The following is a 23,549-nucleotide window of genomic DNA, read 5'->3' as shown; positions in this document are numbered from 1 at the left end:
GCACACTCTTTCATAACGATGTGAGCATGTTGTTTGATAAACAGAGTCGGTTTGGAGGGGTTCCTGCTGGCCAATTATGGGACAATTTGAATATCCAAAGGTAATGACTTTTTTTAAAAAAGGTAAATGACAGTTCCTCAATGAGCAAAAAATTTACTAGCCCATACTGACACAGAATTAAATAAGAAAGGGAAATTCTTTATAGAAAAAAATGCCAACTAATCAATCCTGAAAGGATGATGAAGTTAGATCACCCTTTTGCATCAAGAAGTTTGATTCCGGCAAGAGTCATCATTAAATGCTAGATAATTGGACCGAAAGTTATTTGGGAGCAGTGTATTTACACAGTCTCAAAGTATCACTCCACAGCTTATTCATTAATCATGAAAGGAAAGTGGAGACTTTTGCCAGAAACCACCTGCACCACAGGATCAAACTCACCAACGACAAAGGGACAGAGGGACATCATGTTGCTCCCTGCTGTGCTGTATGACATCTATGTAGTATATTATCCTGCCCCACAATGCATCACCTAAATGCAAGGACAGAGACTTCCCTGGTGGTCCAGTAGTTCAGACTCTGGTTTCCACTGCAGGGGGCACAGGTTCCATTCCTAGTTGGGGAACTAAGATCCCACATGCTACTCAACGTGGCTGGGAAAAAAAAGGACAAGGAAAACAACCAAACCAAATCAAGAGACTTGCTGTGAAGAAACGCTAACCTTGACTCTTCAAAATGGTCAAGGAACAGGAAGATACAGTAAAACAAAACAGAAAGCAGTGCTGGGGCAGAGGTCTAGATTAAGGGAGGCTGAGGAACCAAGATAACTAAATGCACAGTGTGGTTCCCCAATTGGATCCTGGATTTTTAAAATGAGTTATAAATGACATATGGGCTTCCCTGATAGCTCAGTTGGTGAAGAATCCATCTGCAATACAGGAGACTCTGGTTTGATTCCTGGGTCGGGAAGATCCGCTGGAGAAGGGATAGGCCACCCACTCCAATATTCTTCAGCTTCCCTTGTGGCTCAGCTGGTAAAGAATCTGCCTGCAATGTGGGAGACCTGGGTTCCATCTCTGGGTTGGGAAGATCTCCTGGAGAAGGGAAAGGCTACCCACTCCAGTATTCTGGCCTAAAGAATTCCATGCACTGTACAGTTCATGGGGTCACAAAGAGTTGGACACAACTGAGCAACTTTCACTTTTTCATAAAGGATATCACGGGACAATTGGAGGAAACTGAATATGAGTAATATATCAGACAATAGCATTGAATGAATGCTAGATTTTCAGAGTATGGCCACTTTATTTTGATAATGTAGGAGAATGTCCTTGTTATTAGGAGATGGATACTGAAATATTCAGGAAGGAGGTATCATCTATAGCTAATCAGTGTTTCAGGAAAAATACACACAGCTACAGGAAGGCAGAGAGAAATTAAATGTGGCAAACTGTTGACAGCTGCTGAATCTAGGTATGTGGGTGTTCACTTTACTATTTATTCAACTGGTTTGCATGTTTGACATTTTCAAAATAAAAAACTGCAGAGGGAACAAATGTTTCCATGAGGGAGACAGAAACGCCCATGCAGACCCCTCTGGCAGAAAGGCCGATGCCCAGATATTGCAGGTGGACCTGCCCCTTGCCACCAGACGCTGTCTGGGTTCCGCAGCCACCCAGGTCGAGGTCATGCCCTTGCAAAAGTAGCCTGTGTACCATGATTGAGGGAGGCAGGGGTATATGAGAGAGGGTTGGCCACTCCTGCTGTCAACAGAAATAAGAAACCAACCTATAATAGGAATAGAAGAGTTTTATTTGAGCCAAACTCAGGATTATAGCCTAGGAGACTCTGATTCGAGAAGCAATTAAAACTACAAAGTGGGGGATGCTTATAAAGGCAAAACCCCACGAAATGATGAAAGCTGTTTGTCAGTAATTGTAATCGCAATTGGCAAGAGGCAAGTATGTTTGTTAAGCAAGGATTAGTTGGAGTCCAAAATGGTTGCCTAATGACGAGAGGCGACCTTGAGTCTTTGAAGTTCGCTGCTGGCAGCTAGCAGATGGCTGTGCGGAGACTTAGCTGGCGGTGTCCTTGAGGGTGATAAAGTTCAGGTAACTCGAGTTCTCAGTGACGCAGGAACAGGTCAGACCCTGTCCACAGTGGTCATCCAGACCCATGTCAAATGCCTGAACCGTAATCCCTCCATTTTGATTTTTTTTAACGGCCTTCTTTGTTTTGAACGGTTAAAGCGGATGTAGAACGCCCTGTTTAATGGGCCACAGACAGGTGTTTTGGTGAGCCTGCAGTCAGGTTGACTCACGGCTGGAATGAATGCCCCAGCCCTTGCCATGTGAACCAGGGGACCACACCGCGGGCGTCTCTTATTAGGGGGCCTCCCCACGTGGTTGACCTAAGCTGCAGCGCCCCCCATCCCTCATTCAAATTCTCCCTCTGCCCAACTCTGCTACTTCTGTCCTCTGGGCGGCTCTGCGCAGCTGACCGGTACCCTGAACTCCATCTCTGGCCCCCTTCCAGGCGAGCCCTCACCTGTGATGGCCTTCCAGCCGAGAGCTCTCCGAATAAAACTGCAACCTGCACGCCCTGCTTCGGCCTCCTCCACACCAGTTTTCACCATATTCCTCAATGACGGTTTGTTTGCTGATCCCGCTTCCCCCGTATCCCCACCCCACGTGCACCCCAAGGGCAGCGATCTTGGCTGTTTCGTGGGTTGCTGTGGACCCCACTGGCAGAAGAGGAAACAGGCTGGGGAGCTCAGCGGCCTGCCCACGACCGCGGCGGGGGACGCGCCCCCCAGCTTGGGCCGCGCTCCCGGGGGCTCCTGGGTCCCGCCCCAGCCGGCCCGCCGCGCACGGGGGAAGCCCTCGGCTGTCAGTCTCTCGCCCAGCGGCTGCCGAGTGGAGCGCGCGGTGGCCCGGAGTCAGCCCACGGGGTGGGGCGAGGCGCCGCGGCCAATCGCCGGGCCCGAGGGGCGCCGGGTCGCGCAGGGCCCGTCTGCGATTGGCCGCCTGTCGCTACACCTCATCGTGGGGACGGGACGGCCATCGGCTCAGACCGCGCGGGTCAGAGCTGGCATGGAGCCGGGTGCGCAGGTGAGCAGGCCCGCGGCGCCGGTGTGGGCTGCGCGCAGGTGGGTGCGCGCAGGGGGCGGGTGGACAGATCGGGGGTCGCGCGCAGGCCGGGGGTGGGCTGGGAGTGGAGGGCGGCGGGTGGTCGGCGTAGGAGCAGTCGCATGCGCGGGGGCGCGTGCGTGCGGGCGAGCAAAGTCTGGAGGTCTGCGGCGCGGGTTGGCCACCCGAAGACGGCCCTTAGGGGATGCTAGTCCCCCGGCGGTGGTCCGGAGCTCCCTGGGCGAGCCGAGACGAGGCGGAGCCCGGTGAGTGCCTCTTGGGCCGGTGGACCGCTTCCTTCCTCGCGTGCCCCGCGCGAGTGGATGCAGTTTTCTGTTGAGGAAATACGGACCTGCTCGCTGAGAAGCGGGGAGCCGGGAGCAGCGTGGACTCTGAATTGCTTCTGAAATGAAATGAAATGAAGTCGCTCAGTCGTGTCCGACTCTTTGCGACCCCATGGACTGTAGCCTACCAGATTCCTCGGTCCATGGGATTTTCCAGGCAAGAATACTGGAGTGGGTTGCCGTTTCCTTCTCCAGGAGATCTTCCCAACCCAGGGTTTGAACCTGGGTCTCCCTCATTGTAGGCAGACGCTTTAACGTCTGAGCCACCAGGGAAGTCACAGAATTGCTTCTAGGAATAGACTAATTGCAGGGGGCTGGGGGTTGGGGGTCGGGCCGGCCTGTGGTGCAGGAACTTGCTCGCAAAAGACCAAAGCCGCCCTCCTTCTCTTCCAGCGTTCCTCACTAACTTAACTGATGGAGTAGTATTGCCTTTCTTGGACATTTTATAATTTTATGGAAAAGGTTTTTAAGGGTAGGAATTGCTCTGGTGAGATTTCAGACAAAAAGAGAAAGGAGGGAGGAAAACTGCAAATGAGGAGATCATGTTTATCAAAACTGGTGTTTTCTGAATGTCCGGCTCTGTGCTGGGTTCTCAGAACACCCTGCGTTCTAGACATCGCTCCATCTTACAGATGAGAAGACTGAGGCTCCCCAGAGGTGCAGTGACATGTGGCGAGTCGTGTACTTAGTGACAGAGCCACGGTTCAAGCCCAGAGATACTGGCGACAGACTGGTTTGCAGGGAGGAGTCCTCAGGGCAATGCCTGCATTTACTGGGGATTGGGGGTGTGGGGGGGTGGGCGGGTGAACAATCCCAGGTGCCTCGAAGGGCCCCAGGAAGACCAGAGGGACAGGCCTGAGGGGGTGGAGTTACCCCACCTGCATCACACTCTCCACTGAAAAACCAGGATGGTTTCCCAGGCAAAAACCCAGAAACAACCATGCAGTTACTTCTTACAATAATTCTCATAAAAATCCTTCTGTATACCTACTGCTTAAAAAAAAAAAAGTTATGGGTTTATGTACGAGATCTACTAAGATTAGAGAAAGCCAAGAAGTGAAGTTGCAAAAGAATTTGGAGGTGAACTAATTTGGGGCGGAAAAGAAGGAGGGAGGGTGGGTATGTATCAACTGACAAGTAGCTTGTGTAACAATCTGGAGAATAAGCAGCAAAGCTCGGGGACTCCTGGGGCTGAACTGAGGGGATTTGCACTTTTCTAAGAAATAATTCTGATTCTTTATTTCTGGCTCTGCCGGGTCTTCGTGGCTTTCTCTGGTGGCAGCGAGCGGGCGCTCCTCTTTGGCTGCCCTGCACAGGCTTCGCATCGCGGCAGCGTCTCGTGTTGTGGAGCACGGGCTGAGGGCGCTTGGGCTTCAGTAGATGGGCACCATCAACATCCCCACACAGGCTCACCTGCTGCGAGGCACGCGGGACCGTCCTGGGTCAGGGACTGAGCCTGCATCTCCTGCCATGGCTGGACTTTTGGTTTAATACCGCTGAGCCACCAGGGAAGCCCCTGGACTCGGATGTTTGACTTCTAAACGTGATTGCGTCACAGGGAGCATGTGTGTCGCAACTTTTGAAAACCAGAAGCCCTTGCATCTGCAGTTGAAGCTGCCTTTTACCCTTTGTAGTTAAGAGAGTTAGAATTAGGACTTGGTGTTTCTGGAATTTCCTTCCAGGGCGCTTGCCTGTTTCTGGAGGCCCCAGAAGGGCCCCAGGCGTGGGTTGCTATGCCCCAACCAGGACCTTAACCCTCTCCATGGCAGTTGGGCCACAGCTCTCCAGGGCCAAGCTCTGGGAGGGGTCAAGAGCCGTCTCTGCACTTGGCAACCAAGGCTCGTGAATTGCACGTACAGGTGAGGGCATGACCACCCCATCCGAAGTGGGTGGGAGGCTGTAAAAAAGCTGCAGGTAAACTCAAGTATCACCCCACACATCACTGCCCCCTGCTTTGAGGACCGATGACCTCCCTGCCCCCGGAGAGAGCCACAAATGTTCCCAGAACTGTGGATTTAAGGACTCCAAGAGCTATTTCAACAGCTCTTTTTATTGTTGTTAAATTGTTTTATAACACAAGTACATGTCTGCTAGAAAAATTAGGAAAAGGGACTGGGGGAGCCCACGTGGCGTCCTGCACCGTTGAGGATTTTGGTGTATGGCTTTAAAACATTATGTGCCTCACCTGGTATTAGCTGCAGCATGTGGGATCTAGTTCCCTGACCAGGGCTTGAACCTCGGTCCCCTGCTTTGGGAGTACAGAATCTTAGCCACTGGATCAGAATGAGTTTTTTTTTTTTTTGACTGTGGCAATGATTTTATTTGCAGGAACCACAAATGCCCTCTAGATAGATGTTGGGGTGTCAGGCCCAGAATGGGTTTTTGAGTAGCTTTTTAGTGATAGACTGTCTTACACCTCGCCCTTATGCTGGTACATACCGGGGAACCTTCCATGTTTTTAACCTCATTCTTCGTAACAGCTGCTGAATACTCCACTGTACCAGGGCGGTGTCGTTTTCCCCATCTCCTGATTGATAGTCATTTTGTCATCTCCAATGTGTTGCAAGTGCTCCAGAATGGAAGTTCTTGCGTCTGCCTTTTCACATGGCCATCTATTTATGTCCCAGGATGAATTCCAACAGGTGGCAACTGAGCCAGCCTGAAGGCCTACCTGGCCTCTGGAACTGTCTTCCAATTGAAGAGCAGCTGCCTAGCCCTCACTGGGCCCGAATTCTCTCATTCCTTTAAGTGCAAGTTAGGGCATGTCCGTCCTTTTATGTGTCTCTTACTCCTTAGACGGGCACATTTCTAGAAGAGAACCTCTGCACTCCAATAATGTTCCAGCTGCTTCTCTATGTATGTTAGGGTAGTACCGAGCCCAGCACTCCCAAAAATTGACTGTTGTCATCACTACTCTGAATTTATTATTATTATTATTATTTTTGTCTCGGCTCTGCTGGGTCTTCATTGCTGCTTTCTCTCCTTGTGGCAAAAGCGGGGGCTACGCTCTGCTGCGGTGCGTGAGCTCCTCGTTGCGGGGGCTTCGCGTCGTGGAGCGTGGCTTCAGGGGTCGTGGTGCAGGGGCTCTGTCGCTCTGTGGCACGTGGGCTCCTCTGGCACCAGGAATCAAGCCGGTGTCCCCTGCATTGTGAGGCGGCCTCTTAACCCCTGGGCCGCCAGGGGAGCCCCACCACTCTGGATTTCACTCCTCAGCCTCCCAAGTGTGTCGTAGGAGGCGGCGTGCCCGCAGACCCAGCTCCGTCCCCATAGGTCTGTGCCAGCCGCTTTCTCCGCTTTCCTGGCCTCAGCTTCTCCATCTGTAAAATTGGGCCCAATAACGGCAACTCTCCAGAGTGGGGTGGGAATTCTGTGGGTTCACAGGTGTTTGCAGCTTGGTAGATGCCCAGCGAATAGTGGCCCCCTGTGACTGCCTGTGTCACCCCAGGACGGCCCCGACCGTATCTCGTGCTCCCCTAATACCTTGCTGCTCCCCCATCAAGAATCAGAGCCTGCTTCCCCTCCCCTTGAAAGGTGGTGGGCTTCTGACTCAGTGTGGCCAACATAACGCCCTGGGAGTGATGTCACATGCCTTCCCATGAAGAAAAGGCAGCTTGGGCACCTCTCCCCTCCGCCCTGAGGCCTCCATGCTGGGAGGAAGCCCAAGCTCCACCCGCACCATCACATCCCAGGCTGGAGCTAACCTAGCCAGCCTCCCCAGATCCCCGACCCACAGAAACACTGAAAGAGGACAATAGATGGTTTGTTTTGTTTTTGACCGCACCACTTGTGGAATCTTAGTCCCCTAATCAGGGACTGAACCCAAGCCCTCAGCAGTGAAAGTACACAGTCCTAACCACTGGATGGCCGGGAGAGTCTCAAAAGACTGTAGTTTTCAGCCTCTGCGTTGAGAAGAGACGAGTTGTGTGGAGGGCAGCAGGATGCTTCAGGGTTGGGCATTGCAGGGGCATCTGCCTCAGACCTCTGCCAGGCTGAGCGTCACCCCAACATCCTGTGTGAGCCCGCCTTCCTGAGGCCTGGGTGGTCTGGCGGTGGTCTTGGCAGTGGCTGCCTCTCTGGAAAGAACTCCGATGGGGCTTGAGAGGGGTTCTGAGCACCTGGCCCTGGGACCTCATTTACCCCACAGAGTGGGTTGCTTTGTAGATGAGGAAACTCAGGCTAGTGAGTAAAGGAGCTGCTCACAGTCACCCACTTTGAGTTCCGAGTGGGGACATGTCGGCAGCAGGACCTGACCCTGCAGGGAGCTTGCAGCCTTACCAGTGACATCACCGTGCCGTCCCTCCTCTGCCGTGCTTCTGCATCTCGGATGCCTCTGCAAACACCAAACCCTCAAGATGCCAGAAGGGCTGCCACAGGACTTAAGCCATCTGTTACATCTGTTGATGGTGGTGTTCTCAGCAAGGAATGCTGAAGGCACTCGCCTGGCCCGCCTAACTGTGAGGAGCCCCACAGACACCGCTCCCCCTGGGACTGTGTGGTGGCCAGACCGGCCCCTGCGGTTCTTATAATTGCAGGACACCTTCAGCAAAAGCCTTTAGGGAAGGTGAGGAACCAGGTTTATTACTCACAGGTCCTGTGGGTACTTGCCTGCTTGCATCCACTCAGCCAGACTGTGGGTGGAAAGAGGATGAGTGGGCGGGCCTGGAGCCCTGCCTTTACCAGGGCGTGAGAGTGGAGTGTTTAGAGTTTCATGGGCTCACTCTTTTTTTAAAAAATATTTGTTTATTTTTAAATGGAAGATAAGAGCTCTTAAATGTTGATTTCTGCCATACATCAATATGAATCAGCCATAGGCATACATGTGTCTGCTACCTCCCACCTCCATGACCCTATTTGCAGGGCAGCAAAGGAGACACTAGTCATGCATGGATGTGAGAGCTGGACCATAAAGAAGGCTGAGCACCAAAGAATTGGTGCTTTAGAATTGTGATGCTGGAGAAGACTCTTGGGAGTCCCTTGGACTGCAAGGAGATCAAATCACTCAATCCTAAAGGAAATCAACCCTGAATATCCATTGGAAGGACTGATACTGAAGTTGAAGCTCCAGTACTTTGGCCACCCTATGCCAAGAGCCGACTCATTGGAAAACACCCTGATGCTGGGAAAGGTTGAGGGCAAGAGGAAAGGGGGTGACAGAAGATGAAATAATTGGGTGGCATCATCGACTCAATGGACATGAGTTTGAACAGACTCTGGGAAATGGTGAAGGACAGGGAAGCCCGGCGGGCTGCAGTCCATGGGGTCGCCTGTGGAGCTCAAAATGCAGCCCGGGAAGCTGATCAGGGTGCCGAAAAGCCCCATGCACTTCCATGGCTCCTCCCTGGGTGTGTGTGTGGGCTTTGAAGCCCCAAGAGACTCGGGAAGGTCACTGGGTCCAGGAAGTCTGCAGAGAACCAGGCTCCAAGCCCAGATCACTGTCTGTGATGCCCTGTATTCACTCACTGGTTCTGGGAATGCCTAGGGGGAAGATGCATGCTTGGGGGCAGGGGTGGGGCTAGGGGTGGGGGTGGAGTGGGCAGGGTGGGACTTGATCCAGGTCATGGTACAGACATTCCAGGGGCGTGTGCGCTGCCCCGTATGAGTCTGCAAAGAAGCCAACTTGGGCTGTTCCTCAGTCCACCCTGTTAAGGCTCGTCTCCAGGGCAACTCCTCCAGGAAGCACCCCCCCATCCAGCTCCACCCATTGTTTATAAGTGGTTCCTCCTCGGCAGACACGTGTGTGCCAGGCAGAGAAGCTACAAGATGAGATTGCCTTATCGTGGAGATCCCCACCCATGGGGACTCTTGTACTTTCAAACCCTGGGTGCTGAGTCACTACCAGGTGGGACTTGGGAAAATCATCATTTGGGTCTTTATCTCCCTGAGTCTTTTTTCACCTTTGTGTGCCCTGCAGGACTTTCTTCAGTGGGTTGAAAAGGATCTCGCAGGCCTGTGGAGCGTAAGAGTCTAGAGAGTTGAAAAGTTCAAGAAGGAAAACCCACATTCTGCAGTGGAGCCGCTCGGTAAGAGGTTGGAGTTAAGCCTCAGTGCCGCCGCTCGTGTTCAAAGGCAGCTGGTGCATCAGTGCTCAGTACCAATTCCTGCCTGACTCTTAGGAAAAAAAGTTAATTACTTCCTGGACACCACCCTCTCCCCTATTTTCAGCCGTCTACTGCCAAGGGTGTCCCTTCCACGTTTATTAAAAATTCAGTGCTTGTGACAGAGAGGCGCGTGGATGGTTCAGTGGTAGAATTCTCACCTGCCGCGAGGGAGGGCCACGTTCATTGCCCGGCCGGTGCAGGCACAGCGTTCCCTTTTTGGGCTTCCCTGGCGGCTCGGGCGGTAAAGAATCCACTTAAACAGTGCAGGAGACACAGGAGACCTGGGTTTGACCCTGGGTCAGGTGGATCCCTTGGAGAAGGGGATGGCTGTCCACTTCGGTATTCTTGCCTGGAAAATCCCATGGACAGAGGAGCCTGGCGGGCTACAGTCCAGGGGGAGGCAGAGAGTCAGACATGACTGAGCAGCTCACACACACATGACCGAGAGGTGAATGAAGGCCCCTACAAGCTCAGCATAATTGTGTGGGCGTGTTTTAATCCTTAGAAAATATGCTTTTGGTGTTCCAAAGTTAGCTCTTAGCCTAAACTTCCCTGGCCCCTTTGCAGTTTTCCAGCATGTTAGATCAGAGTAACTGCCACGTACCAGGCTCAAAATTCTGCGTTTTGGGCTGTAAAGATGAGTGGCCCTCTGTCCGTAAAGAACTCTTTGGTCTGCCTTGGACGTCATAAATGCCCCATAAGCTAACCTGTGAAAATAAAGTGATTGCTGCAGTTTTCATCACTGAAAAATTTTAAGTGAATGTACAGTTGCATTACAGTGATTCATCTTCACATTTAAAATAAAACCAGCGTTAAAAGACGTATATATAAAAAATAAACAGTTCCCGACGTCATCTTAGAGTCTCACTTCCCAGAAGCAAATGCTTTTTCATTCTCTAAGCTACTTTTGTGTTGTTTTTTTTACCTGCTTATTTCTAAATGATTTCCTTTTAGCACCCTCAACTTTACACATTTTTTCTGTCTGGCAAAATTATTATTTACTGTTAAGCCATGTAATGTACTATAATTATGGTTTGGTGTTTTTCCTCTTATATGACTTTTTATTTATTTATGTATTTGGAGTTAATGGTTGCCTCACTTTTTCCATATGCTAAATTTTCTATGTATCTGTCACTAATTGTTTTTCCTGCATGTTATGACAGAGCCATCATGCTTATCAGTAATATTTGTGTGCTCTCCAACACAACAAAATGTATTATTTTCATTCCCTGCTCCCCTCGCCCCTGGCCCAAAGCCATTCATCTTGTGCCATTGTGGACCGGTTTCTGTCTGGTCCGCTGCCCAGCTATTATCTTGGGATTTCCTCTTGTCCTTTGACCGGCCTTTTCTTTAGCAGCTGAACTTTCCCTCAGAATATTTGAGGTTTTCCATCCTGTCTTCTAGAACCAGCTTGCTACTAGCATGATTCTTAATCCTGGATTTTTTCTGGAAGCATTTAAGATCATCTTTTTCTCATGCCTGATATTTTTAAACATCACCATTGTGAACTCATTCTGGAATTTGGGATGTCACTGCTTCCCTCATATTATGACCATGGGTTGGCTTGTCTCTTGGTACAAGATGAATGGCTGTGGGTGGGAAGGAGGAATGGAAATGATAAACTGTGTTGGAATATGTAGAAAAGTTATTAATGTGTATGACAGCTCATTAGAGCTTTCAGAAAAAAAAAATTAGTGATAGATGCATAGAAATCTTAGCGAATGGAAAAAGTGAGGCAACCGTTAACTCCAGGAAAAATAAAAAGTCTTACTGAGGAGTGAACATTTTATGAGACCCAAATAAGACCTGTAAAGCGTGTTCTAATCAGGCAAGCAGCAGGTATCGTGAATAAGATAAATCACATTCATGGACTGATAGAGGCCTCTGTGCCTGGAGCAGTGGGTGTGATGGGAGCATGCGGGGGAGGGGAGGCAGGAGCGCGTGGTGGGAGGTTTCTGAGCCACAGGTATTTGGGTTTCTGTAACAAGAAGGATGTTCTGCTGTTGTTGGGAAATGAACTGAGATAACAGCAGAAGTAGGGCCAAGCGGGAGGCTCTTGCAGGTTCCGGGAGTGGGAGTCCCTGCCTGGAATCATCCGTCCAGGACAAGGTGGAGAGCCAGTGAGTGAAGGAGTCCAGCCCTGCGGAGGCCTGTGAACGACGGCAGGGAGTTGCAGTGTCCGTTTGTCAGGGGATGATCTCGGCTTGCTGTCTCCTCCCCTCAGGGCCCAATGGCTGCGAAGTCCCAGCCCGGCGCCCCTAAAACCAAGAGTGCCAGCGGCATCACCAACGGCAAGGCTGCAGCCCAAGGGCAGTGGGGCCGTGCCTGGTAAGCTTCCCACCCGCCTTCCCAGCTGCAGAGTAAAGGGGGCTCTCGGGGAGAGGTTGCCAGCCTTTGGGATTTCAGGAACCTGTGAAAGCGATTCTTTTTATCAGTAGGACTGTCATTAGTAGCAGTTTGCCAGTTTAGAAAGTTAGGAACCCAAAGAAGAAGCGACTGTAAAAGCCGCCGCCAGGGACGGCAGGTGTCCCGGCTCTGCCCTCAGCATGTAAGACGCGGGGTCATGGATCTCAGGCCACAGAGCAACGGGGACTTGGTGAGGGTCCCAGATGGCCCAGAACAGGAAGCCTCTGCACCCGTGGGGTGTGGAAGGCCTTCTGTGCTTGTGTCCTGGGCCCTGGGCTTCCGGGGTGCCCGTGGGCCCGTCGGCCTTCAGACTGCTCCAAGTGGAGCGTGCGAGTGGGGTGCCTCGCCTAGGCGGTGGGGGCCTTGGCCCTGCGAGCCGACAGCCTCCTCTCGGGAGGCGCTGGCTGGCGTGCCCGCGGGCTCGGCGTCCCGCCTGTGAGGTCGGGGGCCAGGCAGCCCAGTGACCCGCTGCCGCCGTCGGCCCCGCAGGGAGGTGGACTGGTTTTCCCTGGCGAGCGTCGTCTTCCTGCTGCTGTTCGCGCCCTTCATCGTGTATTACTTCATCATGGCCTGCGACCAGTACGGCTGCTCCCTGACGGCGCCCGTGATGGACCTCGCCGCCGGCCGGGCTCGGCTCGCGGACGTCTGGGCCAGGACGCCGCCCGTGACCGCGAAGGCAGCCCAGATCTACGCGGCGTGGGTCACGCTCCAGGTCAGCCCTCCTGGCCCCCGCGGTGGGGACTCAGTCTGCACGCACGTCCCCTCCTCAAGTGGGCCTGCCCCCTGGTCGGGGATGGCGTCCGGCTCACAGTGACATCCTTATTCCTGGGACCCAGCCAGGCCTCACGCGCCGCCTGACGGACTTAGCTTTGTCTTCAGCTCAAGGACCACCGGGTGGCATCTCGGTGTCCGGCTCGCCTTCCATTGAGCCTCCGTGCTGAGCAGGGAGTGACACCACCTGGGAGGGCGTGAGGGCGTGTGGCTCCCGCCCCGGAAGCCATGAGCACGATGGGAAGCATGGCCTAGGTTTGCCCAGCTCCTAAGAGCTGCTCTTGGTCTCGGCCAAGCCAAGGCCGTGTCCCCAGAGGCGGTCACACAGGCCTGGCCAACGAGGGGGCCGTGGCCTTGGCTCTGCTGTGACCTCACTAGCTTCCCAATCAGGAGTTCATCAGAAGGCTGTCTGCACCATGAACTTGGTGAACAGACAGTGTTTATTATCTGAACAGACAGTATTTAGTTTCTGAATATTAACAATGATGTTATCGTTATCCTGGGAAATGGTGTAGGGAGGTGCCCCCTGCCCACCCCAACCGCCCCGGGGTTTCCTGGGCTCTGACCTCTGCTAGCTGTTTCTCCCTGCGATCCTGGCTTTTGGGCTTCAGCTTCCCTCTCATTTCAGGCCTCTTGGTCCTTTTGAGTAAAAGGTGATTTGGAGCCGCGAGAGTCACAGTAGCCTTAATGCAGAAACAGTCCGCGTGTGCATCGACAGATGTGGACACACACATAGTGTGATCCAACCACACAGGGCAGTGTTATTCTCATGGAAAGGGGTGAGGGTCTGACACAGGCTGCAGCCTTGAGAACTTGGTGTTTGGGAGAGAAGTCAGCTCCGCAGGGGCGTGTCCTGCCTGATTCTGTTTATATGCCAAGTCCAGGACAGGCAGATCCACAGAGACAGAAAGTGCACCGGTGGTTGTCAGAGGCTGGCGGGGAGGGGCTGCGGGGAGGGACTGCCAGGGGGTGTGGGGCTCCTCTTCGGGGTGATAAGAATGTTCTGGAATTGGCCACTGGGGACAGTGGCAGAACCTCTGGAATACACTGAACTCTCTCGGTGAACACTTTTCAAGGGTGAGCCGTATGGAGTGTAAGCCAGTGGGCTCTCCCAAAGGGAGTGGCTGAGCCCCGTGAGGAGACGGCGTGGGTGCTCTGACCGGTGGTGACGCGTTTCCTGTTCAGGGCTCCCTTCAAAGCCCGCAGTCAGCCTGCGGTCAGCGTTCCCAGAGCCATAAGCTCTTCTGGAAGAAGTAACCAGCCGCGACCATGGTTTCTCCCATTCGTGCGGGGCCTGCACATTCATCGTCTCAACCGAGAAAGCACAGCCGTGTTGCGGCGCAGCCAGGCCCCGCAGCCCACGGGGAGACCAGCTGAAACATCTCTGCGTTGCAGGTGCTTCTGTACATGCTTCCTGACTTCTGCCACAAGTTTCTGCCGGGCTACCTGGGGGGCGTTCAGGAGGGCGCCGTGACGCCCACAGGTAACCCAGGGTCCGCCCCCGCTCGCCCACGTGCAGCTTGACCCCCCACCCACCCCGCCATCACACACGCACGCGCGCACACACACACACACACACACACACACACACACACACACACAGAGCTTCCAGGGACGGCCACCAGAGGTGAGATCAGAAATCACATTCCCAACCAGGGAACGAAATAGCCCCCGCTCCCTGCCGGTCGTGTGGCTGGGCTCGCGGAGCATCTTCCCGGCAGGGACACTTGGAGTCCCCCAGGGGCATCGCGGGGGCCCAAGCTTTGACTTACAGGGCCTTAGGGCCGCCTGGTCCGTTCATTCCCCGCAGTCACTGGCACCCTGGCCCAACCCACAGAGAGCTCTTGGCCACCCTCCCCCCAGCCCAGCCCCACCAGGTGCCACAGGGGACCCTTGTCCCTTCTGCTGTGGCTCCAGCTTCCGGCAAACTGCAGGCTGGTGACTCAGCCTCGGGCCGGTTGTAGACGTCCCGTGCCCTCTCTCCCACTCTTAGGGATTCTGCCAGCGCGAGCGGTTAGTCCCCAGCTCACAGTGTGAGGTGTGCTGCCGGCGTGTTGACCCTGAGTGCCTGAATGGCAGCAGCCACTGACTGGCTCTGGGGCTGGGGTCTGGGGACCCCAGAAATGAGCCAGGAGCAGTTACAGCGGGCAAACGGCCCTGCTCTCACATCTCCCCCCTGCAGGAGCCGTCAACAAGTACGAGATCAATGGCTTGCAGGCCTGGCTCCTCACGCACCTCCTGTGGTTTGCCAACGCCCACCTCCTCTCCTGGTTCTCCCCCACCATCATCTTTGACAACTGGATCCCGCTGCTCTGGTGTGCCAACATCCTGGGCTACACCGTCTCCACCTTCGCCATGGTCAAGGGCTACCTCTTCCCCACCGATGCCCGGGAATGGTACGTCCTCAGCGGCTGCGTGAGCCCTAGGTGGCGGGTCAGTGCCTTTTTCTAGGACATTGGGCTAGGACACTGCAGAAGCCTGAGGATTGAGCATCCTTGAGGAGGAGCTCAAGGGACCGCAGTGGACTCTGGGGAGCATCCATATTGAATGGATGGCTTCTCCTGCCTTGGGGAGGATGCAGTTGAAGGTGGCCAAGTCTATCTTCGGTGGCTGAGTTATCTCCAGCAGGGCAATAGGGAAGAAGGAGGGTGGGAGAGGCAATGCCTTCTTGCAGGCAGGAGCAGCCCATTCCCTCTTTCTGTGAAATGTCAGTGCGGCCTGAAGCAGTCTTAGTGAGAAGTCTTGTTACCTTGGTGGCTTTAATGTAATAGCTTCCCAGGGAGAGCCCGACTGATTGGTGTCCATTCTTATGGCACCTTGGGTGAGATAGTTATCAACCATCCACCTACCCATCTCTTCATACACCCGTATATCCAATTCTTCATCCATTCATCCACCACCCACCCATCCATTTATCCATCTGTCCATCCAACACATCCACTCATCCATTCATCCGTTCATCCAGCCATCAAACCACCCATCCATCTATCCATCCAACACATCCATCCAACCATCCACCCATCCATTCATCCACCCATCCATTCATCCACCCATCCAGCCAGCATCCATCTGTCCATCTATCCATTCATCCCACATCCTCTGTCCCTCCCTCCCTGTCTCCCTGTATCCATCCATTCACCCAGCCATCCATTCATCTATCCATGCATCTACTCATCCCCCCATCTCTCCCTCCCCGCCTCCTTCCATGGACACATTCATCAAGAGAAGTTTGTTGTGTCCCTCCTGTAGACAGGTGTAGGCAATGGTTCTTGTTCTTGGGGTGATTGCATTTTAGTTTTGGTTCCAGATGAAAGCAAAGTGTGCTTCCTTTAACTGTTACCCGTAGGCTCTTAGGGAGCGTGTTTGGATTATGGCACTTTGAACTTGTGTGATAAGCGAGTAACGAGGCCGGTCTTCTACACCTTGTGGAAATCACTTTCTCTGCTTTATAATCACACCCCCTATTGTAGACTTTGTATATTTTGCTTCTTTCTACTTATCCTAGTTGAGGGAAATGGACATGAAAATATATTTCCCTAACTAACAGAGAAATCCCCGTGTTTGTGCAGCAGGTGGTAGAGCGAGTCTCCAGCCGGGTTACCCTGGCTGACTCTCTGCTCACTCCTGTGGTCAGGTGATGAGGGCAGCAAAGCATTTAAAATTTGCCCAGCAAGGCATGGGTGTGGGCCCTGGAGCCGGGCACCTGGCTCTGAGACTGGCGCTGTTTTTCACATCTACCTCGGCATCATTTATAACCTCGCTTGCCCACGGAGGCCCGAGTGCTCTATGAGTCGTTCAGAATAAAGTCTCTGTCCAGCCGAGCCAGTTGGGCAGCTCACCTCCAGGGAGCCTGGAGGTGGGAGGGAGGATCCTGGGCACCTGCCCAGGTTACAGTCTCCCCACCTTCATTACAACAGAGTGAGCCTCTCAGCCCAAGGCCGGGGCTGAATGTGAAGTGAAGTATCACGGCTGTTGGAGAGGGGCCCGAGGCTGACGTGGCCTCTGCGTGCTGGGTCCTTGCAGTTCACGGCAGGCCTCCCCCAGGTCTTCTCTCTTGGGCCTGCAGTACCCAGGCTGGGCTGAGCACCCGAGCACTGGCCAAGGAGGCTGCTTGTGAGAGGCAGTCGCTGACAGCATGCATCTGTCGTTTGTGTTTTCAAGCAAATTCACAGGCAATTTCTTTTACAACTACATGATGGGCGTTGAGTTTAACCCCCGAATTGGGAAGTGGTTTGACTTCAAGCTCTTCTTCAACGGGCGCCCTGGGATCGTCGCCTGGACCCTCATCAACCTGTCCTTTGCAGCCAAGCAGCAGGAGCTCTACGGCCACGTGACCAACTCCATGCTCTTGGTCAACGTCCTGCAGGTAGCCTGCTTGTGGCCTGGGTCGGGGGTTGTGGGCTCTGACACCAGCTGGGTGCTGGGGAAACCCGAAAGCCAGATAGCTTTCAAAAGACAGTAAGAAATATTAGTCGCTCAATCATGTCTGACTCTTGGAGACTCCACGGACTGTATGGCCCACCAGGGTCCTCTGTCCATGGACTTCTCCAGGCAAGAACACTGGACTGGGTAGCCATGCCCTCCGCGAAGGGCTCTTCCCAACCCAGGGATTGAGTGAACCCTGGACTCCTGCGTTGCAGGCAGCTTTTTTACCGTCTGAGCCACCTGGGAAGTCTCTTGAAAGCCTGTAATCTGCGCCTTTAGCAGGGGGTCGGCACCCTCCGCACGTGTCTGGGAGGCTGGCTGCAGCGTGGGAGGCGAAGGAGTCATGTCCTCACCTGTCAGACACTGCTCTGGCCCCCGGGGCGCGTGTGGCCCGTGGCAAACTCCCTTTTGCTGCTCAGGTGTGTCAGTGGTCCTGGCAACCCAGCTCTGATGGCTGTGGAAGGACCGCGTCCCAATCCCCCGCCCCCACAGCCATCTCTGCCCCCAGCTCCACAGCCCTGGACGTCGGCGTCCAGGACGTTGCCAGGCGCCCCTCTTGTGGGCCACGTGTCATCTCAGACTGTGGACAGGGGCTCCCTCCCCCCACTTATCCCCTGATGGCCCAAGGAGCTGCAGGAAGTGCAGCAGCTGCCCCTCCAGGGACGCCCAGGGACCCCGTCCCGTCTGGAGTGTGGTTTCCCCGTCTGCGTCTGTGGTCAGTACCTGAGCGCTCCTGTGTTGCAGGCCATCTATGTGCTGGACTTCTTCTGGAACGAAACCTGGTACCTGAAAACCATCGACATCTGCCACGACCACTTCGGGTGGTACCTGGGCTGGGGGGACTGCGTCTGGCTGCCCTACCTATACACGCTGCAGGTGAGGAGATGGCTAGGGACCCCCGTGACGCTCACCCCCCCGCCCAGCAGGACCTTTGGTGGCCGGGTCCCCGGGCCCACCCAACGCTGCCCTCAGAGCAGACAAGCTGAGCCTGTGCCAAGCCTTGTCCTTGCCCAAGTGTCTGGATTTTTCAGGTTGGGGGGGAGCATCAGAACCTGGAGAAGGGAGGCTGGTGCCCTTTTAGGGAGAAGAGAAGGCTTAGTGTATGAGTCACCACAGGCCACTGTAACAAGTATCTCAGACCAGGCGGCTTGAACAACAGGATTCACCATCTCCGGTCCTGGAGGGTGGAATCCCAGACCCAGGTGTGGGCAGGGCCTCTCTCCTGGGCGAGCAGACGGCCGTCCCCTCCCTGTGTCCTCACAGGGTCGTCCCTCTGAGTGTGTCTGTGTGCTGATCTCCCCTTCTTATCAGGACAGCAGTCACATGGATGAGGCCGACCCTGGTGACCTCGTTGTACCGTAATCACCTCTTTAAAGGCTCCTGTCTGGATATAGCCCCCTGCTGAGGTCCTGGGCTCAGGACTGCACCATGTGAATGTGGGGGGTCGACTCAGCCCCTAAGACTCAGAGAACAGGATGGTTCAGAGTAGATTTTGGGTCTAAAGAAATGACTTGTGAGATCAGGGAGGAAGAAGCTGGCTACTGATATTCATATTTATTGAGATCTTAACAGTGAAAGGGTAAGAGGCCTGCTCTCCTGTTTTTTTCCCTTGAAGGCTCTGAGTATCCACACTCATGAGTGGTGGACACGCCAGGGGTCCTGCCCGCTCGGAGCTCATGGCCGGGCAGGGAAAGGCCCCATGCAGGCAGCCCAGGGTGGGGAGGGGTTGCTTGACAGCAAGTGGGGCGCTGACCGCTGAGAGAGGGCTAAGGAGGCGCCCCCAGCCTGGGTGAGCATCTTGGGGCGGCCACAGTCAGACCAAGAGCAGAGTGAAGAGTCTGGGGGTAGGAACACTGCCAGACCAGAGGCTGGGGGGTCAGAGCCCACTGCCAGGCGGGAGGCCTGCAAGAGGGGTCGTTCCAGGGGAGAGGAGGGTGGAGGCTGGCCGGGGCCACAGGCTCTGGGAGAGGCTCCCTCGCATGCGTCACAAGAGTCGAGTGTACAAACCTTCCTGGGAACCGGAGGGACCTGGCTTTGCACCTCTGTTGGGCCACCAGTCAGGGGATGGGGAAAATCAGGGCGGACCCACCTTGGTTAGGGCTGGGCTGATGACTCAAGGTGGGCTGGGCAGCTCTGCCACGGGAGCAGCCTCGGGACAGGAGCAGCCTCAGGGACGGGCGCTGGTTCTGAGGCTGTTGCGTGCCTGCTAAGTCACTTCAGTCGTGTCTCTCTGTGACCCCGTGGACTGTAGCCCGCCAGGCTCCTCTGTCCGTGAGATTCTCCAGGCAAGAAGACTGGAGTGGGTTGCCATTTCCTTTCCCAGGGGATCTTCCCGACCCAGGGCTCAAACCTGCATCTTTTGTGTTTCCTGCGTTGGTAGGCGAGTTCATTACCGCTGAGTCACCCGGGAAGCCCTCTGAGGCTGTTGGGGGATGTCCAGCCCTCCACACCGCTCCCAGCTCGAGGAGAACAGCCCTACCTTCCTCTGCGTGGTGTGCGGGCTCCCGTGTAGGCTGGCTGCGTGGAGAGCCCGGCCACATGCCACTTGCTTGTGGCGTGAGCCCAAGTGAGGAGGTGCAGGGTGGAAGAGAACAGGTTCCTGGGCACGTGCGTGGTTTGCAGCAGCTCAGATGGCCTGCTTTAACAGACTGCAAGAGTGGAGGGCACCCATGCGGACAGACCTTGTAGGCTGGCCAGTACGTGCACGGGCAACGTGGAGAGCAGTCAGCCAGTCCTGCAGGCAGTGAGGGCAGGGCTGCTGCTACCTGGCTGACCCCCCTGCAGCATCCCGCAGCAAGAGCGGGAAAGCAGGAAGGTCCCAGCAGAGCCGGCAGGGTGGAGGGGAAAGAGCCCTGGACTGGAGGCTGGAAGTTCTGGCCTCTGGTCCCCACTCCGGGTCTTCTGCACAGACCCTCTGGACCCACTTCTCCACTTGGTGGTTGCAGGCTCTCTGGTTCCCTGATACTGTGAGCACCATTTTCCAGGCATGCAAACTGATAGCAGGAGATCATACACACACACACACACACACACACTTATGTGTCTGTTTATCTGTGTGATTGTGGTCCTGTCAAGTCCAAACTCTTCAGGGCAGCTGGCAGCAGGCTGGAGGTCCTGGGATGAGTTGGTATCGCAGCTGGGCCTGACAGCCGACCGCTGGTAGAATTCACACTTGTTCCTGAGTCTTTTATTCTTAGTGTCTTCAGCTGATTAGATGAGGCCCACCTGCCTTGTGGAGGGTGATCTGCTTCATTCATTCTAATTGGAAACGTTAATTGCATCTTAAAAATACCTTTGTAACAACTAAACTACTGTTGGACCAAGTATCTGGGTCCCATGGCCTAGCTAAGGGGACACAAAAAATTAACTGCCCTATTCAAATGGTATTTTTAATATTATGCTGTGTGTGTTAGTTGCTCAGTCATGTCCAACTCTTTGCAACACCGTAGACTAGTTCACCAGGCTCCTCTGTCCTAGGGATTCTCCAGCAAGAATAATGGAGTGGGTTGCCATTTCCTTCTCCAGAGGATCTTCCTGACCCAGGGTTGGAACATGGGTCACTTTCATTGCAGGCAGATTCTTTACCATCTGAGCCATAATCGGAAGTCCCATTATGCGATACATTTTACATTTATACTCTATGTGGTGTGTGTGTATAGATAGAGAGGCAGATAACTAACTAGGTGTGTGCAGACTAAGTCGCCTCAGTCATATCTGACTCTTTGCGACGCTATGGACTGGACTCCGCCAGCCTCCTCTGTCCATGGGATTCTCCAGGCAAGAATACAGGGGTGGGTTGCCAGGCCCTCCTCCAGGGGATCCTCCCAACCGAGGGGTGGAACCTGCGTCGTTTGCACGTTTACTTGTTTGAATCCCTCCGAGGCAGATGCTTCTTTTCACAGGAGAGGATGCCGAGGCAGGGCCGGGTGGGCAGCTGGTCAGGGGCACGGCTGGGGCGTGAAGCCGGGCCGTGCCCCTGAGCCCGTGGTCTGCCCACCGCCCGGACGAGGCCACCCCTGACCTCTCACCTCGCCCCGCAGGGCCTGTTCCTGGTGTATCACCCCGTGCAGCTGCCCACCCCCTACGTGCTGGGCGTCCTGCTGCTGGGCCTGCTCGGCTACTACATCTTCCGGATGACCAACCACCAGAAGGACCTCTTCCGCCGCACGGACGGGCGCTGCCTGATCTGGGGCAGGAAGCCCAAGGCCATCGAGTGCTCCTACACGTCGTCCGATGGGCAGAAACACCACAGCAAGCTGCTCGTGTCGGGCTTCTGGGGCGTGGCCCGCCACTTCAACTACACGGGCGACCTGATGGGCAGCCTGGCATACTGCCTGGCCTGCGGCGGCAGCCACCTCCTGCCCTACTTCTACGTCATCTTCATGGCCATCCTGCTCACCCATCGCTGCCTGCGGGACGAGCACCGCTGCGCCAACAAGTACGGCCGCGACTGGGAGCGCTACACGGCCGCCGTGCCCTACCGCCTGCTCCCCGGCATCTTCTAGAGGGGGCCCGTGCCAGGAGGAGCCCCCACGGGGCGGTGAAGAGCGCGGGTCCCGGCCCCGCCCTCCTGGAGCCTCTGCGTCCCCACGTTCAGTGGAGCTCTTGCCCCGAGCACAGTGGCCAGGGTTCACACCAGCTGCCTTCTCACCGTGTGCAGCGCTCCCAGGGCGAGAGGATGACTCGTCTCCTCTCTGTCTGCGGTCCAGACAGTGGGTGTCTGACATCAAAGGGGACCTCCTCCAGCCCCCGTGGTCACTCCTGCCCTTAGCTCTTGCTAAACACAGTAGCACTGGACCCGCCAGCTCTGCGGGTTGTCACCCTACCAGCGTTCAGCTCCAGGTGCCTGCCTCCAGGTGAGCTGCACCCTTCAGACTTCTCCTTTGCACCCGCACCGTGTTACGGTCATCTGTGGAGGGCGCTGAGGGATGCTGCACGAGGAAGCGCCAGCTCCTGGTTCTGGTTCTTTACAAACTCTGCTCAGGTGACCCAGAGACCTTGGCCACCATCGAGGGGGTCTTCACCCAAGCCTTCTCCAAGGAGACCTGAACCCCTGCCTCAGGAGGGGACCCCTTTCTTACCATGACCGGCTCCTCAACCCACGGGTATTCTTGACTTTTAGATGTGACTGGCCTGATAGAGTTAATGATCTTTTATTCAGGTACTTGGGAGACATCGCGAGTTCAGCTCCTGACCGCCCCGATAAAGCAAACACAGTGAGTCCCTGACATACGAACAAGTTCTCTTTGGAGAAAGTGTTTGTAAAGTCCGATTTCTTCATTAAGTCTAACAGAGTTCGTGTAGGTACCCAGCTAGCCCAGTTGGCTATTTAATACTGTACTGTAATAGTTTTATAGAACTTTTCCTACAGATAAAACATTTTTAATCTCACAGGATGTAACTTGAAAAGTACAGTGGTACAGTACAGCGGCTGGCATCGAGTGAACAGGCAAGAAGACTGACTGACTGACTGGAGCGGGGAGAAGAGGTGGGAGATGGTGGAGCTGAACGATGGTCAGCGGCAGGAGACAGGGCCAGCTGCGGTGCCACGCCTAATGTTGGCAGAGCACATGTTTGCATCTTTGAAGGTTTGCATCTTAAAGGTTCCTATGTAGAGGACTTCCTGTGTCCCAATAAAGCAAGTCACATGAGTTTTTTGGCTTTGCGGTGCATATAGAATTTATGTTTACACGATTCTGTACTCTTTTCAGTGTGAAATAGCATTGTCCTAAAGGACAGTGTACGTACCTTTGGTTAAAAAATGCTTTATTGCTAAAAAACGCCGAAACAATGACCGTAGTAATATCAAAGGTCACTGATCACAGATCAGTTCACAAATGTAATGAAAGTTTTGAAGTACGGCCATAAATGCCAAGATGTGACAGAGGGACACAGAGCGGGCAAAAGCTGTCGGAAGAATGTCACCAGTGGGGTTGCTGGACTCAGGGTTGCCAGCAATCTTCAATTTGTATAAAAGCACCATATCTGCAAAGCACAATAAATGAGATGTGACCGTCTTAAACCTCCCCAGTTCAGACTTCTGTGTGGTTTGTCTCCCATTGGTACCTGGCCGCAGACAAGGGCTCAGGTTTTGGTGTGTAGAAGGGATGCTCAGGGAATGTTGGATCAATGGTCTGCCTTGTAGCTTTGGGTACCCATCATGGCATTCAGGGGAGGGACCCCCTGCTACCACCACAGGGGCTGCTCTTATGCTGGGTGTGAGAATCCATTCCATTTGCCAAAGGGAGAAACACCATTTGGACCGCCTGCCCCCAGCAAGAGAATGGAGAAACCAGAAAGCTGGTGCTAGACCTGCTTCACGCCTGGAGGAACCGAGGACTGGGGTGAGCTAGGAGCCCCACGTCTGGGCAGGGAGG

The 23,549-nt window shown here is 54.5% G+C and overlaps 1 protein-coding gene across 4 annotated transcripts; it reads left to right on the top strand.

Annotated features, from left to right (window-relative positions):
• The first annotated feature begins 2,990 nt into the window (after positions 1-2,990).
• DHCR7 (7-dehydrocholesterol reductase) lies at positions 2,991-23,222 on the top strand. Of its 4 annotated transcripts, none has more exons than XM_065937995.1 (9): positions 2,991-3,110; positions 9,384-9,492; positions 11,795-11,898; positions 12,466-12,688; positions 14,143-14,230; positions 14,930-15,143; positions 16,909-17,113; positions 17,917-18,048; positions 21,213-23,222. In XM_065937995.1, the coding sequence occupies exons 3-9, from the start codon at positions 11,801-11,803 to the stop codon at positions 21,675-21,677; spliced, it is 1,425 nt and encodes a 474-aa protein (XP_065794067.1). In that variant the 5' UTR covers positions 2,991-3,110; positions 9,384-9,492; positions 11,795-11,800; the 3' UTR covers positions 21,678-23,222. The 4 variants fall into 4 exon arrangements, with proteins under 4 accessions (XP_065794067.1, XP_065794064.1, XP_065794065.1 ...); XM_065937992.1 differs by having other exon boundaries at positions 9,384-9,506; XM_065937993.1 differs by having other exon boundaries at positions 3,035-3,148; positions 9,384-9,506.
• The last annotated feature ends 327 nt before the right edge of the window (positions 23,223-23,549 follow it).

Source organism: Muntiacus reevesi, chromosome 5 (genome assembly GCF_963930625.1).
Source record: "Muntiacus reevesi chromosome 5, mMunRee1.1, whole genome shotgun sequence".
NCBI lineage: Eukaryota > Metazoa > Chordata > Mammalia > Artiodactyla > Cervidae > Muntiacus > Muntiacus reevesi.
This window is presented reverse-complemented; position numbering and strand designations above follow the sequence as displayed.